This window comes from Podarcis raffonei, chromosome 3 (genome assembly GCF_027172205.1).
Source record: "Podarcis raffonei isolate rPodRaf1 chromosome 3, rPodRaf1.pri, whole genome shotgun sequence".
Lineage (NCBI taxonomy): Eukaryota > Metazoa > Chordata > Lepidosauria > Squamata > Lacertidae > Podarcis > Podarcis raffonei.
The window spans coordinates 35,377,732-35,404,271 of NC_070604.1; the positions used below are offsets into that span (position 1 = coordinate 35,377,732).

Below are 26,540 nucleotides of genomic sequence, written 5' to 3' on the forward strand. Positions count from 1 at the left end.
CGCCCCACCATGTGAGATGGATGTTTGGCCCACAACTGTTTCTTAGCTTTCCAAATGTGCGCCCAGGCTCAAAATGGTTCGGGTCCCCTGACATATAGCCACAACGTTCAATAAGCACTTGGGGTCTCATGAACAAGCCAAAGAGATAATGATCAAAAAAGTGTCATTGACAGGACACTTCCAGGTTTCCCTTGTAACAATCAGCATTATTTTTTTCTATATCTGACATGTTCAACTAATGTACCCCCCCCCAAACACACATACGCCAAAGGGGAACATGGCCTTCCTTTATTCTATAAACTGCTTTTTCTTGAAATACAACAGCTCTGGATATATTTTTTCACTTGGTTTACCTTGGTTTCTTCCAGTTGTCTCTGGAGATTTTTTGGATCTACAGCAACTGCCTCAGACAACTGTTTATTCACAGCTTCCTCAGAGGCTTGAAGTCCCGTCAGAAGCCCAGATGAGGTGTCCTCATAATTCTGGTATTTATCTACCAGATCTTTGAGGTTATTTCCAAGGATACTGCACTAGAAGTGCACAGAGAGAAAACGGTGTTCAAGAATGGATATATACTTTAAAGCATTTGTATATAATATTACTAGCTAAAAGACTTAGGCGATTTGAAAACATCTTGTAATGGTAATTCAAATACTCTGCTTAGCTCATACTGCAAGATATTTATGCAATAACAATGCCTTTTCATACTGCTCCAGTAATGGCTGAACATGGAAAGCACACAAACCTGCTTTGTTTGACACCCTAAACCAAACCCTTTTTCTGCCACACTGCATCAAGCAAAGCGAAGGTTTGGCTTAGAGTGTGTTTCGTGAACCAAGGCTTTTGTTTAAATTTCCCTCCTCACTAACTTCTAACTTCTGACACTCATGTGAGAGGTTTTTTATTGCAACTGGCTCCATCTAGTGGTCAGATTTGAAAAGCCAGACAAGTAGGATTTGCAGACAAAATCATAACCTGAAAGTTTGTATATCCTGAGAAGACCTAGGTTTTAGAAGTTTGAGTTAAATGAACAAAATAAGAATTCCAGAATAAATTTCTTTTGTGTGTTGGCTAGTGTGTATCTCAGTTTTTATCTCTCTTCCATCACCCCATATGTACAATGGTGGTGTTTTAGCTAAAATATGAAGCCCAGCACAATGCAAAGCAGTAATCAAAGTGGTGCCTGCTGATGTCTGGCAGCCATATGAAAGATTTGGTCAATTTCTAGATTATCACAGCCTGGGGAACAATTGCCATGATCCTCTTCGTAGTCACTGACTTGTGGCAATGGCTGAACCTGTGGCTACGTGGTAATCTTATGGCATCACCCAGATTTCTGCTTACACCACCACAGAATGTCACCTGAGAGGGAAAGCTTTGATCTGTGCTTTGGGCACACAGTAAAGCAATCAGACTGCTGCCTTAGGGGTGTTCAGACATTCACCTGAACATGTGGACTGTTAAAAGTGTGGACAGGGGTGAACACACAAGCCCCACTCCCCAATGTCCTCACATACATCACACTACTGCAGTCCCCAGCCTTCCACGTTGCACAGAGGAAGTGTGCCAGGGGCTTCTACTTCTGCTCACTTGCACTCGAAAAGACTCCTCCACGCAACTGAGGACACTGCTTTATTAGAGTTCAACTCTTTATAAGAGTTCTACTTGGATTCTAGTGAACATGAGTGGAAGTCACCTGCAGAATGCTTAGCACATCACAGGAAAGCTCAGCAACTGAGGACATTGGGGATGGAGTGTGTGTGTGTGTGTGTCCCTGCTCCCACCAACTTTCTGCATTCATGTGTTTAGGCACTTAAAAACACTCTTTTTAACACACTAAAAGGGCTGTTTAAATAGCTCTAGAGACCAAATTCAGTTCTAAGTTGTCTCAGAGCACACGTTTAAAAGCCTCGGAGTAAATGGTAAGAAAACAAATGGGATTCCCTGAGAAGATCAAATATTGTGCAATACAGAAAAATATACAGAATAGGGCAATTTAGTATTTCACATAACACCACCCCCCACCATATATCATTAAATAAAGCCAGTACACTAACATTAACACTGCAATCCTAAGCAAACATACTAAGGAGCAAGTTCCATTAAACAAATCGAGACTTACTTCTGAAAAAACATGCAATGAATTGTGCTGCAAGATTTGGTTCAGATATAAACTTGGTTTAGGGATGATGAGGAATACTTCTAAGCCTAATTAACATGACAGCAGTTATGCTCACAAATTCATTGTGAGAACCCTGATTATATCTAGGTTTTGAATGTGATTTTAGGATCATATCTGGTTCCACTGTAAATTGGTTTGGCAATGCTCACAAGTTATGCATGGGAATGTCAGGCTAGGACAGGAGAGAATCTGGCTGAAATCCCTGCTTAGCCATCAAGCTCAGTGGGTGACCCTGGGCCAGTCCCACTCACTCACAGCCTAACCTACTTTACAGCTTGTGAGAATAAACTGGGGTGGGGTGGGGGTGGAGACGATGCTTGCCACCCTGAGCTCATGGAGAAAGTGTAAGATAAAAATGAAGTGAGTAACAACAAAAAGTGGGAACAAGAGACTGTAGAAACTCACAAACTAAGAGTGAAAGAGAGAAACCTAAACCCTAATCCTGCTTCCCCAATTCAGTTATACATTTTGCCTGATACAGAGAAAATAAGATACAGAGAGATGCAGCAAAAAAATACCCTTAGACAGGCTCCTCCTCTACAGAAAGAACTTTGCTTTTAATTTCATGTAACAATTTGGTGAACTAAAAGGTTTATCTCATGGATACACATTCCACATGAATTCACACTCAATTTACCTTTGAGTAGAGAGATTTGAAGCGACCAGTTGCACTATCCAGCTTATTCTGTACCTCAATGTAAGTTGAAGAAGTATCAATACCTTCCTTGTCATATTTGACACCTTCTCTTTTATTACACGATTTAGCAGCATCCAATACTCTCTGTCCAGAAATGGTGATGTACCGCAAGTCCCCTTTGTGAGAAATGACATCTTCCGAAAAACTCTTCTGCCTTTTCAGTTTGATGATAATCCCATTAAAGTCAGATGCACCTGTTTCCAGGTTATCAAGTTCTTGCTCTCCCTGCTGGAGCCAGCTTTCAAACTCGCCATAGTCCGCATCAAACTTCTCAAGCTCCTCCTGCAAAGAGCGAGTCAACTTCAGCTTCTGCTCCGACTCTGCTAAGGCAGTTTCATACTGCACCTTCAGTTCCTTCATATTCCTTTGAATCTTCTCCTTTTCCTCTGGAGAAAGATGGTGTCCTTGCTTCTCAAGCAGGGCTTGGGTTGACTGTGTAGCTATTATGACAGCTTGCTGCTGGGAAATAATTTTCTCATGCTGAGCCTGGGTGGGGAAGGCGGCAGGGAATCAAAATGTACATATATAATTAGCAATGTAATCTGTAATGTGTCCGATTCTTAGGAAATGTACTTAACGGTGGTTCAGAAACATTAAACAAATCAAAATGCTATGTGCTGCAGATGTACCAACCAACTACATTCCTACTTCCCAATCACAAGAACAAATCATCTGCATTAAAATATCCCAATACACACACAAAGGCTTCCTCAATGGCTTCATGTTAGGGGTAGTTCCATTTATGCACGGATGTGCCTGCATGGAGCTACCCATAACACTGAGACTTTTGAGAGAGACCTTGTGCTTAAAGGGAGCTGTGTGCGGCCACTGGCGTTCCGATGGATGTAAGATGTGCTAAGGCTGGGCTGTTTGGGTGTGCTTGTCAATACTTCCCACTTTGGCCTGCCTTTACTTTCCACAGCTTTGAGCACTTTCAACACAGAAGCTAGAGATGAAAATGTTCTATTGGTTCATTAGATAAGAGCTAGGAAATAAATATGCTCTGAGGCTTGTAGTGAAGTGAGAGGTGGTGAAATCACCTCCCACGAAATCATTCTAGTGATTCCTTGGTATGAAAAGCAGAGAGCTGGGGGTGGACCAGATTATGTCTCCTGGCTGCACTAGGCTTTTGCTTTGTACCTTTTCAAGGCCACCACAACAGCTGGCAATGGTGGCTCCACACACATGAGGTGGGTTTATATCAACCTTCATTTCTTTTCCAGGACAAGCGCGAATTGATAAAGCAATTCGTATTATACACGTGTAGTACCTTGGCTTTCTGATATTGCATGTTGAGATTATCTTCTGAGGGCTTCAGTTGTCCATCCACGTGAGTTTCATTCTGTTGTTGGATTTCCATCAAGTTGCCATTGACTTCATCGTCTTCTCCAGCCAACTCTTCCACCTCTCCTTCTTGGAAATGGTTGCCATTCTGTTTAATCGCTGGCTTGCCTTTCTTGCCCCCATGTTCAGCATCCTTGTCGACCTTTGACAACCAGTCCAGAAGGTTCTCTATTGTGCTTTTACTCTCCTCTAGCTGTTCTCTAGCTGCAACCTGCACAATTAAAGTTCAAGCTCAAATCTTATGCAGTCATGAAAAGTTCAAATGCAGATATTCATGATACTACAAACAAGGGTATACTAACACAACTTTTTTTGGGAGGGAGGGAATTATTGGGACTTTTTCTGCTACTGGTGACGTCCAGAATGATGCAGTGTGCCTGCACTTCTGTATGCGTAGGAAAAATGAGGAAAAACTAAAATGAATTATTATTCCGTGGCATGGCTATTGTTTAAAGGATCCTCCCTTGGGAGGAAAGACTTATGGAACCAGATAATGTCTACCAGCCACATTCACATTAGTGAAAGTCTGCACAAGGATTTTAGCTAGTGCAATGGGACTTTCCTCCACTGCACTCTGCCCCCTAAAAAGAAAAAAAAATGGCTAGGGGCAGTTGGGAGAACGCTCAGAACAGAATACAGGGGGAGACATATGGCAAGCAGAACTGTTTATGCTGAAGCAACTATCTCCTGAGTGCTACACTGAAATCCTTCGTATGTTCCTTTCTTTTGGGAAGCGAATACTGATAATTCCAGATGCATTTGGTGAATGTCTGAAAATAGATAGATGCATTTCCCTACATTTAATACACACAGTAAAATAATAATAATAATAATAATACTGACAATCAATTCCTTGAGTTTTCAGACATTCACAAACATTGTCAGACATTGTCAGACATGGTCAGCATTCACATGCAAGGAAAAATTATAGCAATGAGCCATTTTAAAATAAATATTAAATGGCTGTCAAAGAACCTTTTCTGTTTCTTGCTTAATAGCTGTTGTCACGGCTTTATCCAGCTGTTTCCTGGACTCTTCTGCCTTCTGGCTAAGCAGCAAACACTTGGTCTTGGCTTCATTAAGCTTCTTTTCAAGAGCAGTCTTGTCTTCTTGTCGCAGCTTTTCTCCATTTTCTTTCAAAAACATCTCCGTATTTTTCACAATTTCTGCCAGTGCCTGTGTATTTGCTTGCATATCTTTCTGTAGCTCCTGGAAAGGGGGGCGGGGAATCAACAATAAAAAAATCAGAAGGAAGAGTTATCCATTTATTTTTTCACTTCGAAAGCCCCTTTTCTAAGGTACACGCTGGATTTGCCTTCACGTTTCATGAAAATGGCAACAAGAGAGTTACAATTGCTAAATTTCTACAAGACTGAGATCGAGACCTCTGCTCCATACTGGAAAAGAGTGGAACTTCCTGAAACACAATTTCTTCCCTGATAATTAGAGGCTAAATGACCCACCACTCAGGGGCCAACCCTACCATGAGGCAATGTGAGGCAGTCGCTTCAAGCAGCAGATACAGAGGGTAGAGTTTTCATATTACACAATATCATTCCATTTGAGCCACTCGGGCATCCCCCTCTGTGGGAGGACAAGGTAGCATGTGCCACAGGGCCTGCCCTGTATCCCCAAGCTAGCCTGCTGACCTAAGGTATGGTGGAAATGTTAGGGAAACATTCTTAAAGAAACAGATAAAGGTTCCTGGAAGCTTTAAAGAGGGTTCCAGAATTTACTTTAGTGTGTAGGAGTGGCACTCTAGGCTTGACTGGTGTCAGCTGGAGGTGCAAATAAAGGGAGGAAGTTGCAGACTGCAATTTCAGCCTGACAAAAGCACACATACACACACGCTGTCAGCACGCAAGCTGACAACAAGGTTGGAAGTAAGACAATGTGTGCTGCTGATACTGTGAGTTTGGCTGTGTCGGGATTGTTAATTACTGGACTGAGATTATACCGTGCTGGAGAGATAAAGAAGGAATGTAAATAGCTTGTATATAATAGTAACAGAAATGCTTGTGCAACCAGTCAAGCAATAAAAAGCTCTTGACTGTGAATTTGAGTATGACTCCTGTTCTTGTCCTCTGCCTCCAGGGAAAACTCTGCTACAAACAGTAAGAAGTCGTTTTACTGAGGTGCCACTACACTAGCAGAAAAGCACAGTGCAAGTGTGTGAGCGGTAACCTCTAATAGGAGAATGCCATCTCACTGGAGCAGTTGAAGTAAGATTCAACTGCTAATCTGGTTGGCATCTGTACATGGAATGGAATGGAGTGTGTGTGTGTGTGTGTGTGTTTATGTTTGCTATCTTGTCCTTTGCCTCCAGCAGCCAAGAATACTAGATGGCCCTGCCACCACAGCACAAGCCAGCAACTTTAACCTTTTGGATTTATTCAGAAATAATTTTGTTTACTAACATCTTGCACTGCAAAAAGCTAATATACACAATTCTCTGCATGTTTTAGAAATCTAATGGACCGGTCAAATTGACACATGCATTACAGCTAAATGCATGGCACACGTCATCACAAGATGCCCTGGGAAGTCAAGGTAAACACACTCTGGCCTTTGCCACTGACCAGGGAACAAAGGGCTTCTGGAAGGCTTCATCTCCTGCCTCCCCCCCCCCCACAGGAGGGACACCACCACAAGGGAGGTCCACCCTGACATTATGCAAAAGCCTGAAATGGGGCAGCTGTGGGGCATTTGCTTCTCCCTCTCCCTGCAAGAAAGAACACTTGGCTCCAACTGCTAATTATCCAGGAACTTCAGGTCAGAAAGGAAGCAAACTCTGACTCCATCCAAGGGACATGAAGCTGATGGGTTGTGTAAGGAGTTGTTATTTCAATCACTTGCAAGCTTGCCGTGGTGGTTGTTTAACTGAGAGGGCAAAAAAGAATTCCAAATAAATAAGTAAATGACTAAATGAATCAACTCCTTGTATCACTTAAGCAGTGAACATTCGCCTGAACCGTTTACTGGCATAAACAAAAAATTGCATGCATTGGAGCATTTGGAAGCCAAATGCAAAGAGGTACTTCTTTACAGAGGCTGAGAATATTGACTGGAACTACTTGTTTACATTTTTTAAGTATATTTTTTTAACAGACACAAAGGTTTTTTTTAAAAAAATCCATGCATACTTGTTTTAAAGCCGCTGACTGTATTTTGATAAATTTGGTGTCAACTTGTTTTTAAAGTTTGATTTCGTTAGTATGTTTTAATTAATGTTTTTTTGTGAGCCACTTAGATTTTTGCTGATAAGGTGGTATAGAAATCTTGTTAAATAAATAAAAACGAATAAATAAAGTTGTAGGGTTTTTGCAGTAACATTGCTTTTTTGGCTGGTTTGGTGCTTTTAACTCATTTTCCTGCTTTGGACTTGAAGAAATGAAGAGCAATATCTAACAGTTTTGCATAAGCATACTAACAAACCTCTAAACTATGGATGATTTTAGCTCTCCTCTTTTACTGCATTGCTGTTCAGTGGATTCATTTTAGCCCACATTCCTGAGAGCCATTCCAAGATGTTTGTGCAGGCAACATAAGGGGCACTGCTGGAAAGCTACACAAGGGATATTGCTAGCACCTCATTGATGACCCACCAACTTTCACACTATAAATTCAACTGGACTTTGGGTGAGATGCAAACAGCTAGTCCAAAATATATTTGCAGGGCTTGCAAAATGCTCCCAAGCACATTTACTCAGAAATATTTACAAGTAACTCCAGTGTGATTTGTAAGGACTGCAGCCTGGCTCTGCTGCTGCCAATTAGTCAAGCATTGTACCTCCTGTTTGATCTGGTATTGCTGCAATTCTGCCTTGGTATCTTCAATAGCAAGTGCTTCTTTGTGGCCGATCAGCTGGTTTTCCGTCTGTGTGAGAAGGTCACATATATCCTGTAATTTTTCTGTGAAATCCTGGTGCTGGTCTGCCAAGTCCTAATTTAGAATAAGAAGAAACCTGAATAGAAATGCTCAGAGGCTCTCATAGAGGTTAATGTTCAAACAACCAAATTTCAAAGCTTTCATCAGACACTATTTCTGAGAGTATGCTGTAAACATGATAGCAGCTGCACACAGTTTAAAGAAGCTGAATATAGAAGGTATGAGATAAACCTCACAAATGCTGTAAGTAAAGAGACCAGGTTTGGATGGAACCGCCCAGCAGAAGTCTGGCCATGCATTATGCGTGTGAAAATCCAAATCTCTGAATGGCTTGAAACCTGTAACAGACAGGTATTAATTCTGAAAAGGGGATGGCAAAACAAAGGTTAGTCGAAAACCATGTGTTAGATCAGTTGGTACATGTAATATTACCGCATATAAAATGCTATTGTGTTTTAAGCAATACAGAAGCAGACATGCAATGGCACTCATTGTTCTTAACGGTACTTTCATCCATATTAAGCATATTTTTTAAATCCTGCATTTCCTGGCCTGAAGACTCTCCCTTCTTCCTCAACTGATTAAAAAAGAAATTGTCCTTCAAAGTTAATCTTGTTCGGTGCTTGCAGACTAATAAAATCATAGAGTTTGGAAGGGACCACAAGGGACATCTAGTCCTACCCCCTACCATGCAGGAATCTCAACTAAAGTGTCCAGGACAGATAGCCAATCAACCTCTGTTTAAAAACCTCCAAGGAAGGAGAGTCCACAACCTCCCAAGGGAGTTTGTTCCACTGTCAAACAGCTCTTGCTGTAGAACTCTGCTTCTTCTTTTTCCCTGTTAGCCCTACTGCTGACAAATTCCCAATGCTCTTGAGTACATTACCTTCCATACACTAGAGCAGATGTGGGGAACCTTTGGCCCTCCAGATGTTGCTGAACTCTAGCAGTTTTAGTTCATCAATATCTGGAGGCCAAAGGTCCCCACACCTATGCTAGAGTGATCAGACCTCTTAGAAGGCCCTCAAGATGCAGAACAAGCACCTGTGGCTATTTCACCCACAAAAGGGCAGCACACAAGTGGCAGAGTGATTCCCCCATTGTTGCTTCCTGGGACAGGGAGCTGGTTAGATTCCTGAACTAGATGACAAAGCATCCTTCTTCAACAGACACCCAAAGTCTAATGTGAAGTCCTAGGTCTGCTGCCTCAGCTTTATTAGTTTATTTATGACTCAGCTTTAAAGTCAAAGTCAAATCATTACCCACTGTTGGGTAAAGCATTTTATCATTTCTATATATTGCTGTTGAAACAAAACTTGCTGTTGAAGGAAGCACGCAACTGGTTCCCTCAAACATTTATCATGTGGCTTTAGAATTCTGAAGGATAGGCACACTGTATTCTTTTGCTTTCGATCTCAGATAGAGTACAATTTCTGCACTTCAACATTTTGTCACGTCTCCACTTGGGTTCGGTGTCATGCTAAGCACACAATCACACACAGAAGCAAACCTTCTGGTCAACAAGAACTTGTTCTGTCTGTAAGAGAGTTTCAAAATGGTCGACTTGGGATCTTATTGTCTCTTGCATTTCCTGGAAGCGCTTCTGTGTGGTATTCAAGAGCCTCAAGAGCTGCTTGCTCTGGTTTGGGGAAAGATCTTGGGCATGCTCAGAAATGAAGAACTGAATATCAAGTGCTGTGGATTCCAACTGCATTTTTGTACATTCAAACTCTTTTTCCAGGTCCTGCAAATTAAGTAATAAAAATAGTTAGCATAAAAAACCCTGTAACAGCTTTTCCCAACCTGGTGCTCTCAAGATGTTTTGGCATGCAGCTTCCATAAGCCTCAGTCAGCAGGGTTATTGGGCCAATAGGAATTGTTACAAATCATCTAGAGGCCACCAGATTGAGGAAGCATGCCCTATCATTTGATAAAAGGTTAAGCTCACTCACTGATTTTTTTTAAATCATTCAGATATCTGATCTGGAATTCACTCTGTATCAGTTCATAATCCAGAATCTATTAAAGAATATTACTAGACATTTAGGTTTGTTGAGCCTTCCTCAAATTCATTGACTTGCAACATCAGATCTACATAATGTTAAGTGTAATGTTGGGGAGGAGAGGGGGGAAACCCCATTGCATCAGCAGAAGTTGTTGTTCAAGTCTTCTGCTGACACCACCCTTTATTTTTGAATCATTGCACTGAAGGGAATTACACTGAGGCTGTGTTTGCTACAGTCTTGGTGGACATATGTGCAAAATATGTGACTGATAATGAGTTAAATCATAAACTTACTGACAGCATTTTCTGATGTTGAGCCTAGCACCAACCTCAAGGAAGAATTATTTTCTACTATTGAGATTTAGAACTTCTGTAGCCATTCTGTTAAAACTATAGGAGTGTTACTTGCACAAAACCCGACTGCCTATCCGAACTAACAATAATCACCCAAACTATCACTACTTTTGAACATGTAGGTTATCAGTAACTAGTACTGAATCAGAGTGGAGATCACCTACAAAACATCATATCTAGAAGTTAACAGTCACTGACAGATTAGGCACCAAGTGATACATGCCTTGAGTAACTGAAACCTTTGCTTCACATCTTCTATATCACATGTATCCACTTTGAGATTATTCATTATTTCACTCTTCTCCTCAATCCAACCTGCAAACTCCTGAAGCTTGACTAGATGTTTCTGATGAAGAACTGAAAGTTTAGCCTAGAAAAGAAGTTCAAATAAGATATTTATCTGACGACAGATCTAAACCAAACTAAAATGAAAACCAAACCAAAAGATTTCAGTTAGCTGACAGTGAAACAAAGCTACTGACATAATTGGAAAAATAAGGAGATACTTTTTCCACGATACATGTGGCATATTTTAGATCTACAAGAACACTTTGCTGACGATACCATTTGCATACGCAAAGTCTATTTAATTCTGACACTTCAACAATGGGCAAAAGGGTTTATATCACTTATCTAACAAAAATTCTTTAGGAGAGAGCACATTCTTTCCAATCCCAGTTACCATTTCACAATAATGGAAATCCTTTTCTTTCAAAACTCACTAAATAATGAGACTAAGAAGAAGTTCATGTACACTTGCTTATCAATTTAAGTTGGTATTTTTGTAACATGCTCTGAGACCATTTAGTGCAGGGTGGGTTATAAGTCTACTACTACTACCACCACCACCACCACAATCAATGGATACACAACTGAACATGAAAACATTAAAATGAATTGTTTGAGAAAGCTCTTGTCTGTGGTGCTGATCTATGATCACTGAATCACACATGCACATCATCATTTGATGTTCAAGTAATCAAAGGATAAACAAGTTTTTGTATTCACTGTGATTCAGAAGGCATCTGCAATTCTACACACACTTTCCTACAAATAAGCCCCAATGAACACAGAGGCACGCACAGGATTGTGCTGCAAGTGATCATTCATTGTGAACAAACTTTTAGAGCATGGGTTCCAGCTAGCTAGTATCAGGCAATAAATTTGTCACCACATATGCAAAACCATTTTACAATACTTATTTGCATTTTACACTTGGTTTTGTTTAAAATGGTTGAACTAAATCTAAGTTTGGAGTTGGATAGGTTAAAAATCTATAGAAGTAAAATAGATGTGGGCTATGAACCTACCATTTCAGAGTCTACTGCCAAGACTATTTGCTTTGCTCGATTTGAAGACATTTCACAGACCCCAAAGAAATCCTTCTCCAAACATTCATAGCTTTCTTTTAGATCCACAAGCTGTGCTCTGGGAACATCCTTGTGCTGAAATTTTAGAAACTCTTCTGCTAACTTCATATCTTTTCGCAGAGTAACAGCAAAGCCAGCAAGCCCTGATTCAAATGACTACAAAAAAATAAATAAATACAGATGAGGTGCATTAAGGTCTTACCTAAAATTAGTAGAAGAAGAAGAAGGGTTTGGATTTGATATCCCGCTTTATCACTACCCGAAGGAGTCTCAAAGCGGCTAACATTCTCCTTTCCCTTCCTCCCCCACAACAAACACTCTGTGAGATGAGTGGGGCTGAGAGACTTCAAAGAAGTGTGACTAGCCCAAGGTCACCCAGCAGCTGCAGGTGGAGGAGCGGGGAAGCGAACCCAGTTCCCCAGATTATGAGACTACCGCTCTTAACCACTACACCACACTGGCTCTCAAGCACTGCGTGCAAGACAGAAAAAACCCCGTTGCATTTTAGGGAGAAGTACCATTAGTCCTAGAGATGGCTGGGAGACCTGAAATCCCCGCCCAGTCATGATGTTCATGGGCACTCAGCAAGTCACTAGCCACCTCACAGGGCTGATGCAAGAATAAAATGGGGTCACCCCACCTAAAATTGCCCTGGGAAGCTTGGGAAATGGCCACACAAATGAGATAAATTAACCCTAGACTCCAAGATACACATCTCTTTATTTTGCTATCTCTCATTCCCCACTCACCTGCCACACTGCTCATATCATTTTCTATACTATGGCAAGAGCTCTTCCTCCAACCACTGCTGCACCACCCCTTTCCTTCATCTCAGCATCCATCTATCCAGGGATACCTTAACTTTAGACATTGTGGCCAGGCTCATCATGCTCTCTTCTCTCTTCCTCCTCCAAATTAGCAGGAATGGACTACAAAATGCATGCACTATAGAGAGGGAATCACCCATGGAGAGTGTGTAATGTGTAGCCCGGGCCTGTAAATGGGATCTGTGGGGAAAGTCTCAAGAGTGTGCTGTTCCATTGATGATAAATTAGGTGCACATTTCTGTGCCTTTGGGTGAGAGAAATGTGGGGTGATGATCACCGGCTAATGTTAAGTATATTTTTTATGATTTGTCAAATAGATTTAGCATATTTATGAAAGATAATACATATTTAATTATACTCTTATTCTGATGACTTGTGTTTTAAGGGTCTTATGAGCTACTTTGAATATATTATTTTGCATGGAAGATCAGCATATAAAGAGACTTAGTAATAATGACGTCTGACCTCACTATTTAACCTCGCTTTCTATGTACAGATAAGAAGCTTACCTCTAACTGCTCAAGTTGTATTTTTAGGTCTTCCAGGTCATTACTGATGGGCTGCAGGTCATCCAAGAGAAATTTCATATCTTGAACCACTGTCAAATGTCTCCTCATATTCTCCAAGTACCAAGAGCATTGCTTCTGAAATTATTATTGTCATTTTAGTGTAACTAGAACTTATCAACACAGTAGCAGAAAATCACTTTTAAAAACAAAAAGGATGGTGTGTGTTGTTGTTTTTAAAAATGCCTGGAGATTAAATTTAAATGTTCATCTGTGATTCTACTATGATGTTAACCAGGGGACATTCAATTCCTTGCGATAGGAGATTCAATGCATACTGGTAATATAGGTGCCAAGTTTTGATTATGCTAACAAGCACCAAAATGAACCAAAGACGTTATTCATTTGTTTTATGTGTCTTTGCTTTAGACAAAAATTGTCAGTTGCTACTCACCATGCTCTCTGAATCAGGTCTTGGTCCAGATTCCAAGGTTTCAGAGAAGCTTTTTGGTTGCTGGTATGGCTTCTCAGGCTGAGGGTATCCTTTCAAACCAAGAGCCTTACTGCATGTTTCAGTACTCTCTCCAGCAGTTTCTGCTTTTAATTCTGATGAACTTGTAGTTTCTCTTGAGATGGGAAAGGCATGGCCATGCTGAGAAGCGTTTTTCTCCTGCTCTCTTTCTGTCTGGGCCTTCATGTGCATTGTCTCACGGGTGCTCTCATTTCTTTGACTGCAATGGTCTTGTTTCAGTATATCAAGGAGGAGATCAGGACTTCTATTATCAAGCCAAATAGGTGGGGTAGAAGTAGGTTCGTTTGCATGTATGCACAACGAAGCAGCCATTGAGGCACTTCTAGTATCCTCACTTGTATGTTGGACAGCAGATTTGGTAGAGTCCTCATTTTCCCAGTGTGCGCTATCAACCATTTTAAGTAAATTTTGCATTAAAGCTTTTGTGCCAATATAACTTAAAGGTTCCTCTTCCTGCTTGCAGTAAACATCTTTTATTTTTCCTTTAAGTATTTTTGTTAAGCTTTCAGGTAATGTAGGAGGCACTTCAGAAAAAACAACCTCCTGATCATTGACTGGGGCAGAATTAGAAAGCATCACATCTTTTAGCGATTGTTGCATTTTTATCTGGATGCCATTTTGAGAGAAAGTAGGCTCATGGTCTAGAATGTCATCTTCCGCAGGCTTCCCCACACTACTGTTTTGAGTGACCACTGCTTCATGTGCTTTCTGCTCAGAGCTATTCTGGCTATCATCTCTGGTGTCTAAAGTACTAGAAGAAGATCCAATTACACATGTATCTTCTCCAGAAGCTGTTTCACCAGCCTTGCTCCCTACTTTTCCGATAGCTTCAACACGCTCCATATTGTTGAAGTCACATTTGTAACTTTCATCATGATACACCTTGGAATGAGCACTAGCCTCTTTACTAACTTTATCTCTTGTAGGTTCTGATACAACTGATGCAGGAAACAGCTGTTGTTTGGGGTGCAATTCTTTTAGGTGCTGTTTTCCCTCGCAGTTTCCACTTCCTGATACCACAAGCTCCTCTCTATTCTCTTCACTGTCTCTTTCACCTTCCTTTAGGCAAGATGAACCATTCTCTCTCATTGCTAATATATCCTTGGCCATTATATCTTTCGCACTTTGCTTTAAATAAGTAGAGAGGTCAAACCCCTCTACATAGTCCACTGATTCATCTTTAGCAATGTCATTGGAGTCTGTAACCAATGTGGGTTTATTTGAAGTTTGATCAATACTTATTTTTTCATCATATGAGGCAGTAATTTCATAACCATTTTTAATAACTGATGAATAAGGCTCCTTAAGGCTTCCACTTGATTCCTGGATATGATCTTCCTTCAGAATGCACACTCCATTTTTATTTTGTTTCAGAGCACCAATTTCTACTTGACTATGTGGCATACTGGTAGATGCTTGTTTTCCATTATCTACTTCTTGTCTTTTCTCACAATTCAAACATGGCATTGATATATCATCAAGAATTTTAGCTTCCCTGTGTTCAGCATGTAAGTTTCTTTGAGAAGGTATATCAGACTTGGCACTAATATTTTCTGTTCCAATTGCGTCTTCTGATGTTGCACCATTGCTTATGCTTAATTGGGAGGTTTGACAGTTCTGTAATGCAAGGTTGTCTTGCATGAAAGGGTCAGAAGCCTGTTCTGTTTCTTGCTGGCTTCCCTCTTTACTTTTACATGGTAGGTCCTGAATGTTTTCTTTAACAATATCAGCTAAATTTTGATATTTATCAGCACTGTAGCTTTCAGGGCACTGTAAACCATTGTTTCCTGTTGCCTCTGAAAGTGCAGACACCTGGACCCCAATGTTTTTATCATGGCACTGAGAGTAATGCATTTCCAATACCTCTTCATCTTCATAATCTGTCTCTTCATAAGTATCATAATCAAAATCCACATAATCATAACCTTCAAAATCATCCCCACTGTCACTGTCACCATTATCGCTACTGCCATTATCATCACTATTGCCACTGCCATCATCATCACTGTCATTATCCATACATATGCTTTCATGTTCACTCTCAGAGTCATCTTCTTTCGTTTTAATGCCCTTGTGCTCACCTCTTTGCATTTTAGCTTCATCCAACTTTTCCAGGGAGCTGTCAATCTCTTTACTTTCTTCCCTTTCTTTTTTCTGACCATTATTTTCTATATCTCTACTGCTTTCTGCCTTGTCTTCTATAATTGTGCCTAATAGCCTTGCATTGAATGCTGCCATATTTATAATTTCAAGTGTATCAGAGTCACTTGTTTCACTAAAGCACATAATGCATTCTTCTTCCTTACTTAAGTTGCCCGTGGAAGATTTTGCTTTTTCTTGCAGCTTATCTGCTACTCCATTGATGGCTACTGCACTGTGGACAAGCTCTGGAGTAGCATCTTCTTTAACAACAGAGGAGTCACCTTTGTTTATTCTGTCTGAGCTACAAACTGTACCATTGTTATGATCAATTTGCGGAGCATCATAGGCTTCACTGCGATCTTTATGTTGAGTTGGATCACAAGGATCTTCTGACTGAGTACTATGTTCTCTTTTAGGCAACAGCTCAGATTGCTTGCTGCTATTGCCTTCCAGAACTAGCGAGCCACATTCAAATGTTGACTTGCTGTCATTCGCAGGTGGCTCATCATGCTTCATACTAGCACTGACTTCCAGAGGTGATGTGGACTCACTATCAGTATTGATTTTAATGGATGATCCATCAAGAGTGTCAGTAGTGATTTCTACGGGGAGCCCAGCATTTGTATCAATGGAATCCTTGAGTGGACATCCAGCATGAGTAATAGCACCGTTTCTCTGAATTGGTCCAATATATTTATCTTCAGCATGATATTCCAACAGTGCAATGCCATCAGAATTGGAATGGTCATCAAGCAAAGAAACACTACATATAGTAGCCTTATCTATGGGTTGTTCTCCATCACTGATAGTCATCTGATTTTCTACAGGTTGCCCACTTTCAGTCTGTTCTTCCTGTAATAATCCATGGATCAAATTTACGCTGTCTTCCAGGAGTGAATCACCATTAGAAGTATTTTCTAGGACTGACATGCTATAGTTATTGGTGCAATCTTCCAGTAACTGACTGTCATGTGTATGCACTCTAGTTTCCAATGGTAATGCATCTTGCATGCTGGTGTAGTTTTCCAATAGACAGCCAGCAAATTTATTAGCATGGTCTTCCAATTGTGAATTGCCATAGCTATTTGTAACGTCTTCTCGTGGTGGCCTATCATTCATATGAAGACATGCACCATGCATTATGAAGTGGTCTTCTAATGGCAACTTGCCATTCCTATCATCATTGTTATGCAATACTGGGGTGACATTCGTTTCCGCTTGCAATACTCCACTCTCATTACAAGTCTCTAATTCTTTCTTAGTGCGTTCATTTAAACATTTTTGGTCAGGTTCTATACCAGTGTATAAATTATCCTGAAAGTCATCTTTTACCTCAGCTTTCACCTCAGTGTTCTTCATTAGCATAATGCCTTCTTCAATCTGCAAAACCTGAGGCATGCATTTTTGCAGGCTGTTGTCCATGAGTTGTGAAACGTTAGTGCTTGCTTGAGCTTTCTCATCTTTCTTAATAGCTGAAGAATAATTTGCATCCAAAACACTATTGAAGATGCCTGGTGAGTCGTTTTCACTCCCCTTAATGTTCTCCCCCTCTACTATGCAAATATTATCTTCATTTACTATTGGAGGAAGGTGTCCTTGTGAACAGTTTGAAACAGATGTTTTCATTTCAGCATTTTCAGCGTTTGCTTGGTCAGTTAAATTTTCATACACTTCCACTGGCATTTGTTCTGGAAGTTTCAGTAAACTTCCAAGTGCATTTTCTTTTTCAAGATTTTGACGTGGATTGATTTCCTTTCCAGATCTATTTGTGACACATTCTGACTGCTCTGAAGCACGAGCCACAATATGAAAACCATTTCTCCCTGAGACTATGTCATTCTGGTGATCTTTACAAAATGCCTCCCTCTTATTGCTGCTGGATATATTTTGAATACTTGTATCTTGTTCTGAAACATTGCTAGTGATATCACTAAACATTGCCCCTTTGGGCTGTTGCTCAATATGTTGTGCTTTTGTGTTTAAACACAATTGCCCCTCAGTCTCATTTGTATTATTTTCAGAACGACTGCCACCCATTAACAGGCTGACTGTTTCATTTAAGTCACCACAATGCAACAAAAGCCTCTGACCGGTGTTCGCATCCATACAACTATTTATCATTAGGTAAGACATGAATAGCTTTTGAGTTTGTTCCGAATGGCAAGGTATGGGCTGACTGGTGTCAGAAGTGTTTACATCCTTTCCATCAGCATGTTGGTTGGATGCCTGGAGTTCACAAGACGAGAGCCATCTTGCAGCTTTTTTCAAAGGCAATGGTATATCTTCCACATTAGGCATTTCATCAGGTAGGGTAACACTATTCAAAATTGATGAAGTGTTGCTTTCTATGACTCCCTGCTGGGCTGCATCATCCAGGCTGATCACTTCGCAAGTTTCTGGAATATAGAGTGCTGCTATTTTTTGCCGCCCCTTTAGAATTTTGCAGGCCTGCTCATTAGTGAACATGCCTTGATGCAAAGATGTAGATACAGGAAATATTTCCCCGCTATGTGGCCAGATGAGTCCAATGAAGCCTCGTTGTGCCTGTAGTACCAGCAAGGCACTACTAGAAGAGATCAGGTTGCACTGCACAGCTTCATCTACAGACAAACGTTTTGATGAATTTGGACACAAGATTCCACCTGTCTGAAGCTGATGAGTCAAAATAGCACAAGCAGCATCCTGGTCAATAACCCCTTCTCTCATTGCTTCTTCAAGAGTCATTCTGTGTCCTGTATCAGGATGAATTATGCCGCCAGAAAGCAGCTGGGCACCTAAGAGCCTGAACATGGTCTCCCTCTCTATGAGTCCTTCATGAGCTGCTCTCAATATAGTTATCTTCCTTCCACATTTTAGTGTTATTTTGCCTCTTTCTTGAGGGGTCACAGGCAAGAGCCTCAAGCCTGTTTCTCTATGTACTACAGTTCTTTCAAGCAATTCCTCAAGGGTTATCTTCTCTGCAGTGTTGGGGTCAATAAGGTCTTTGCTCATGTCACGTCTTTCCAGGAGTTTAGTGTATAATGCTGCAGAGATCAGATTCTTCTGAAAAGCTCTGTGCAAAGTCAGCTGTTCTCCCGTGGCTGGTATCATTAGGTGTCCTCTGGAAAGCTGAATCTCAAGAATTTTAATAGCAAGAGGTTCTGAAATTAAACCCTGTTCCAAAGCAGCTACAACTGGGAGTGCTGCTGATTGCAGTTCTGAAATGACCATTTTAGCATTCTGTAAACCTTGTAGTTGCAATACAGCTTGGTCATCGACAAGTTCATGGGCTTTGGCTTCTTCAAGGTCAAAACTTCTTCTCAGGGCTGGTGAAATTATATCTGATAAAATTAGCTGGCTCTGAAGTAACTGAATTCCAGTGTCATAGTCAATGAGGCCTTTATAAATTGACTGCAAGACTGAAAACATCTCTCCAGTTGTTTGATCAATAATGCCAGCTATGACTTTATCCTCCTGAAAGTGAGTATAAAAATATGAATTGTCAGCATTTTATGAATGGTAAATGATTAATACTTTGAATTTTAATATGATATATGTACAATATAAAGTCACTTACTTACCAGAGTTCCACCCAAACTGTGAATGTTAGCAGTTCAATGCAGAAGTGATGTCAGTGATTCAACAGCACACGGTGTGATAAAAGATTGAAACACAACATGCATCGGTAAACCAAAAGCCTATGCTCTGCATACATCAAGAGGGTTAGTGGAAGATAAAATAGTAGATGATCGAATAGTGAGCAAAAAAGACACGTACCTGAAAGGCAAACTGTCATGCTATCTATGTGCTTTGTGAGAAGTTAGCATATATTGAGAAAACAGTATGTGGTACAAAAACACACATGCTATTCATGTTTACAGCATACAGCACTTTTACATAGACACCCAAACACATAAGGATCAAGTATTGTAGCTACTTAAATACACTGCAACTGTGTTGTATTAAAAGTCATCCATTAGGAACAACATTTAAGAAGTATGTGCAGAATAGTCTTCCTTTGCATATACTCTCAGGCATTTTGTAATGCCTTCCAAAGGCAGTGTCAAATGTAATAGATCTTAAAGTATTATCTCACAGTTAATGTGACTATAAACTCCAAATGATGTACCCAGTTGAAATTTAATGAACTTTGGAAATATGGCATACTTCCTGAAATACTTATCGGAGAGCATATAGAAGAGTAGAGAGGCTATGGAACTTCCACGTGGTGTCATGTTTCTGAAGTACAGACGTTTGACAGAATTCAAAGTATGGCTTTTAAAAAGAAGGGTTAAGTGATGTATGATTCTATGCTCTTAGTTCATGCAAGACACAAGGTATAAAAGCCTGTTCATATACAACTTTCCACTTGTCCATTTATAGACATTCAGCTATAATTCTAATTCCACAAACCGATCGAAAGCTGTCATTCTTTTAGTTCTGATTTTGTTTGTGTGATACACACAATTCGGTGCAGATTTTTGTTTTTGTTTTTAGTATTCATACAGAATTCCAAAACCATGCAATGGATCAGATTCAGAAAAGCATATATACTATAGCCAGCAACATAACTCAAACTCTTGACTACCTTTTCATCCACGTTTTCATTATCTGCATCTTGTTCCTGCTGCAACTGCTTCAAATCTTCATTGGACAACAGTTTATAACCTTCTTGCAGGGACCTCACGTGGTTTTCCATTTCATTTTTCTCTTCATCTGTCATTCTTTTGGGAGGGGGAATAGAAGATGTGAATGGAAGTGCTAGCAATTTCTAAACATTAGTTGTTCTCTCAAGAAATAAACATACAGAGTGGAATTCAACATTATGCTATGAAGACATGTTCCAGCAGACCTGGAGACAAGGTTTACTTTGTAAGCTGATAACTTGACAGTGGTGGCGAGTCATATGGGCAGTTATTCCCAGGGATACACTGGTAACAAGCTGTGCAGTTATTAGTACCACCATTAATTAATGCAAACTGCTTTAGTTGAATTAAGTAAGGTGTCATTTATAAGGCAGAAGGGGCAGTACCCACCCACACCCCATTGTTTCAGATTTCATATAAGAACTCCTGAAGCTAAAGGAGATCTGCTGTCTGCACACTGATTTTATATATGGAATGGCTGAAACTCGTCCTCAACACAAATTCTGAAAGGGCATGACTAATTTTAAAATGCAATAATCACAATGAACCTACTTATCACCATGTTTTGCTAAAAACGTCTGTGTTGTTTGCAAAGCTTCTGATATCTGTTCTTTCTTGGTTAACAGTTCGTCAGAAGATATCTGAAAAAAGGAGCAAAATATGTTCACAACTCCATTCTAGAAATAAAATAAAAAAGGGAGTGGGGGTAAGAAATGTACATAAAAGGTAAAGCAAAAAGGTGAGAAAGGAGTGAGCATTTCAGGAACATTATCAAGGGCATAATGGGTGGTATCCAGCGATGTATGAACAGTGTTCTGCTTGTGCAAGGAGACTTCCCCTTCCTCACCTTGCATGGTCCCCCAACCCTCTGAAACAGATTTTGAGGGTGCACAGGGAGTTGCAGGAGAGAGGGGGTGGCAAGACTATTCTTTTGTATACCACCCTTCATCCACAGATATCCGGGCAGTTCACAGTATGAAAATACAAGATAAAAACACAAAATAGCTTATTGTATGAAGGGAAGTCCTTTGAGCATGTGCAACAGCAGCATCAGGTACAACCCAATGTAACAGCAATAGCCTATATTGCAAATCCATTTTTAGCCAACTTGCCCTTATTAATGAGCCATAAATACATGCTTGGTTATGAAACACTAAGTTGTGTTTATAGATTACTAGGAACACGAGAACCCTAATTAATTTTAGGTATAAATACGGACACCCACTACTAAAAACATTTGTTAGGTGACCTTTTTCAAAACTTTTGTCTAAACTGTTCTGGTCTTTGTTTCTGGCCAGATGTTGCTGAACTACAACTCCCATTAGCTCCAGTAGGAATGGCTAATGGCCAGGGATAGTGGAGGTTGTAGTTCAGGAACATATGGGAGGACCAAATGCTCCCCAAGTTGTTTTAGTCAAATGCTCTGATATTACTCCCTCACAGGATGTCTTGCAACCAAAGATGTCTATGCAATTTCAAAGCTATCGTTTTCAGTATTTTAATAAGTTAAATCAGCTACCTCACTTAACTTCCTTTGTGGATTTTGTGTGAATTGTATAGTTACCCAGGATACTGATATTTTATTCTCAAGTATTTCCAAACCAGGAGTTCTCAAACAATATTAAATGCAACTCTCCATAAATCAAGGATAAAAGTTATAGCTTGCCAACTCTAACCAGAGCTGAAAATGTGGATGAGCCTTATACACACACACACACCCCACTTTTCAACCATGAGGGTTCCCAACTCTTAAGTGTATCCCTGCTTTCTCTTATTCCATAGAACTGACAGAAGTGAAACTAATCCGATCAATTCTGGTCTAGTCTATTTCAGATTTCTTTTTTGAAAGCGCTACATGGGGTACATAGTATATGGATACATGGGCATGGAACCATGCTTTCATATACTAAATTAAAATGCAACAGCCACCTTGTTGTAATAGTTCCAAAATTGTTCTGAGTATCGGAAGAAGGAAGTCTTACTCATTGTGAGCACCACCCAATAATTGCTCACAGAAGTCACGTGAAAATCTTCTGCTGGTGCACACAATCTCTGCACCTTGGAGCTACTCTTTACTATGATGGATACAGATAATCAAGATACCCCCCTTACAAATGCTATTTAGCATACTGGGTAAGCCACAATTTACAGGAACTAGAGAGAAAGAAAAAGATTGCTGTGTGATCCAGGTGGCCCATTTTAACTTCATGGTTAAGAGGGAATGAAACCCAGGGGTTTAAAACTGCTTCTTGGTCACTGTACGTTATGACGATGAGGCGGATTTCAGTAAGTGGTTTTTTTGTATCTATAAGAAACTGCAAGCAAGGGCTTTTCTAATGAAAATATAGAAGTGTTTTGTTGTTTGGTGCTAAATTTCTCTGGAAATCATACAATTAAATGCACCAAAAGATACGTGTCAATTTACCAGGCAGTTTGTACTTGTCTGCAAGCTTTTTCTTTCACAAATTGCCAGGACAGGAAGCCCAATTCAGAATGGGACCGTGGTGTGGTGGCTGGGGGGGGCAGTCTTTAACCCTTTGCCTCATGCTGGGACCCTGATTTGGATCTCACCATGTGTCTGCAATTTGCAGAGGGGGGAACATCTGTCCGTAACAATGGGAGATATTTACTCCAATGCAAATTGCACATACTGGGGGTCCCCCAAGATCAGGAACATAGCAGGGGCAACAGGTTAAACTCCACCCACAGCCAGGGTTCCAGATCTAGATTGCCCACCCATTGTCCTGGCATTTTTGGGAAGCAGCAGCTTGCACTTGAGGGCAAACTACGCTGAGTAATGTCATGTGTAGCTTGGCCCCAAGTCTGAGCAGTGTGCTATTAGATCCTGCATTATCTGCATTTTCTCCATGTGTTCAATATGCATGTGGACACATGCATTTCCAGTTACATTAGGCACAACACAAGTATGAAAGACTGAAGAGATTCTCGGTATCATGCAATGGGACCAGTAAAATATTGTATCATTTAAGTTCTTCAAATTACTTGCTGGTACAGGGCTGACTGCAGATTTCAAGGGTTTGGTTCGGAAGTTACTCTTACACGCTTGGCGGATGTGAGATTTCAGGTTCTACTCAGCCTCCAATATGCCCCCCACCTCCACCCCTTATTTGAATACAGTGTAACATTTGGAAATGGTGTGTGTGTGTGTAGGGTAAAATATAATAAACTTAAATTGTGTGATTGATACTCCCTAATAAATTGGGGAAAGCAATGTGATTTGGGTTTATAATCCTTGGGTTTTATGAAATCCCTGGAGTTTCCAAGGTAGTAGTGGCCTTAAGAATCTGACACACACACTGTCTCACTGCCCACCTTCATCATGAGGTTCCCTCTTGAAACATCAATGGAGTTGAAGGAGGAAACAAGAAGAGTCATTCTCTTTCCCATTTCCTCTGTTAGTTCTACAATCTCAATTCAGCACCTGATTAGGCGGGAAACGGGGATGACTGAAAGTAAGAAAATGGGAGTGGCCAGTGGAAGAAAGAAAGTAGCGAAGCTACAGGAGTCAGGAAGGGGGGGAACGATCCCTTCCAAGCTGTTTTTAAATTTCTCCTACCGAACCACCATCAAATCACATGTCACATCTGTTGCCATTGACTAAACCGTGAAAATCATGGATCTGGTGCCATTTGTGATGGATGCAAACAACAGAGCTTTGTGGCCGCCGACTGTAGGAGATTCCTGCAAAACCATCACTAAATTGTGTGCCACATCTTCATCTACTCTGACAGTTTTGCTGTGATCCTCTGTAAAAACTGAAAATATATGAAGAGCAGTGCTTTGGATCCAGATTTCTGTGATACTAGCAAACACCAGATTTTTGATTCTTAATATAGTCTATTACTGTAAGCTTTAATCTGATAGGTTTTTGTGGGCAGCATCCCATGTGAACTCATGCAAATTCAAGAGGACTGTTTCTATTCTACCGGACAGACTTCTACCTAGAACCCATGTAAAAGAACTTATAGTGGGGGGTGGGGTTTAGCATGTGGTGACCTGGAAGAGATTAAAAAACCAAATGGATCATACCCATAGTACACTCTCTATGAGTTCTGAATGGGCCTCAAAGGTTGACAACTCCTGTAACTTATAAAAAAATTACACCCCCGTATTAACATCCAGAGGACTAGCCAGGAACACCTGGTGGGGAAGGCATGAAGGTATTATCATTTCCCATCATAAGTAGGGAATATTATTGTCCAAACACTGTTTCTCCTTTTTGTCTTGAATGTAGTCTTTCAGGAAAAACCACCCATGTATCAGTTATGTAGTCTGGTGAATTTAAATAAAAACACTAGTATGTAAATTATATTTGTTCTTAAGCACTTTAAAGTAAAGCACTTTAAAGTATAGGTTGTATCCAATGCCAGCCCTACTCAGATCAGACCCATTGATATTAATAGGCATGACTAACTTAGGTCCAGGAAGTTCAATGGGTTTTCTTTGAGTAAAATATAAGCTGAATACAATGAAATGTTATTGTGCCACATTTGGCACTTTAAAGGATGCAAGGAACAAGACAAAACAACACTGTGCCATGCATCTGGTACCATCTACTCTCAAGCAGTGTTTTAATACCTGTTTCTTAGGAGAATCTGCTTTTTCAGACTTTTCTCCTCCGCCTTTGCCGAGGCTCTTGGTGATGTTTGAAACCCATTTCAGTAAGTCCCCAGCTTTTTCGACGTGTTCTTTCTTCTCCTCTTCCACTGACTTCTGATGAACAACGTGCATTGCAAATATATATATATATTTATTTAAAATTGCAGGTATATTAAGCTGACAGCTACCGTGAAAAACAGTTACACTGTCAAAAATTTTATTGTGGAAGATGCCAGATAATGAGCTTTATTTTTACTTTCTTTCTTTTTTATCCCCATTACCACAGTCATTCTTATGCATGCTTTTTTTTTAAAAAAAGGTAAACAATAATAAAAAAGTAATTGAAGTAATTAATTCAAAACATCTGAAAAAACTAAGATAGCCATTATGATACATATAAACACATTCATATACATAGATGATGGAACTCATATTACAGAAACCTCCCAGCCACCACTGCACAAGCCAAATCTAAGCAAGGGTTTGCAAAGGAAAACACTCTAAATCACAGCCTTTGCATTAGATGTACACCCAGTTCTAGATAATCATGCTGCTGAAGAAGACAATGAAATTCAATAATATACTTCAATCCTGTGCAATTAACATAGCATCTTACATTTTTCTCCTGAGGAGGAAAATTACTAATTTTGTAGCCAACTTTATTGCCGATTTCAGGTTTAAGTTTAATATGGTTTTTTTTTAATGTAAAGAATCATGTAGTAGAAGGAAAACCAGAAAAATAATAATCATGTAACAGAAGTCTATCATTTTCTCTGAAATTTCCAGTGTCACTGAGAATCTTATCTCTATGTAACTTGGGCTGCAATACTATCCCCACTTAAGGACTACAACCCATTAAATTCAGCAGGACTTTCTTCTGAGTAGACATGGGGAGCACTGTGCTGTTACAAAGGCGTAACCGCCACCTAACACAGAGAGGCTTGCTTCCATGTAAACATGCCATTAGAAGAATATTGAGTCTTTATGACAGAACCCACACCACAGTAAACTTTGCACCGGCAAGCAAGCATCCTGTCAAATCTATTTATGATATTGCATATTAAGTTCTACACAAATATTCAAGTGCCATTGACTTCAATGGGAGGGTTTACATACTTAGCTCCCTGTTTAACTTTGGCTGAATCAATGGAGATAGCGCAGTCAGTGGAGCATGAGACTCTTAACCTCAGGGTCATGGGTCTGAGCCCCACGTTGGGCAAAATATTCCTGCATTGCAGGGGGTTCGACTAGATGACACTTGCGGTCCCTTCCAACTCTAGATTTTTTTTTATTTTGCAGGATAGTATTGCATCATACACTGATATAAATGCAACAGGGCATATTGTTTCACTTCTGAAAATTTCCCAAGAGCAGCTGGAATGGCAAAAACAACTCTGCAACACATTGCTACCACAATGATCCCAGTTAGCAAGCTGCTAATACCATT

The 26,540-nt window shown here is 40.2% G+C and overlaps 1 protein-coding gene across 39 annotated transcripts in view; it reads right to left on the bottom strand.

Moving 5' to 3' along the window:
* Positions 1-26,540, bottom strand: part of DST (dystonin) — a 304,267-nt gene that overhangs the window by 103,464 nt on the left and 174,263 nt on the right. For 29 of the 39 annotated variants that reach the window (XM_053381110.1, XM_053381108.1, XM_053381102.1 and 26 more), the window contains 14 exons: positions 25,073-25,207; positions 21,026-21,114; positions 20,416-20,551; positions 13,629-19,301; positions 13,178-13,312; positions 11,782-11,997; positions 10,695-10,841; positions 9,623-9,856; positions 8,349-8,450; positions 8,014-8,166; positions 5,199-5,432; positions 4,150-4,434; positions 2,820-3,365; positions 354-530 (listed from right to left, as the gene is read on the bottom strand). In XM_053381110.1, coding sequence (XP_053237085.1) covers positions 354-530; positions 2,820-3,365; positions 4,150-4,434; positions 5,199-5,432; positions 8,014-8,166; positions 8,349-8,450; positions 9,623-9,856; positions 10,695-10,841; positions 11,782-11,997; positions 13,178-13,312; positions 13,629-19,301; positions 20,416-20,551; positions 21,026-21,114; positions 25,073-25,207 — 8,262 coding nt within the window. The remainder of the gene's footprint in view (positions 1-353; positions 531-2,819; positions 3,366-4,149; positions 4,435-5,198; positions 5,433-8,013; positions 8,167-8,348; positions 8,451-9,622; positions 9,857-10,694; positions 10,842-11,781; positions 11,998-13,177; positions 13,313-13,628; positions 19,302-20,415; positions 20,552-21,025; positions 21,115-25,072; positions 25,208-26,540) is intronic. The other 10 variants (XM_053381121.1, XM_053381107.1, XM_053381101.1 and 7 more) reach the window with 2 other exon arrangements.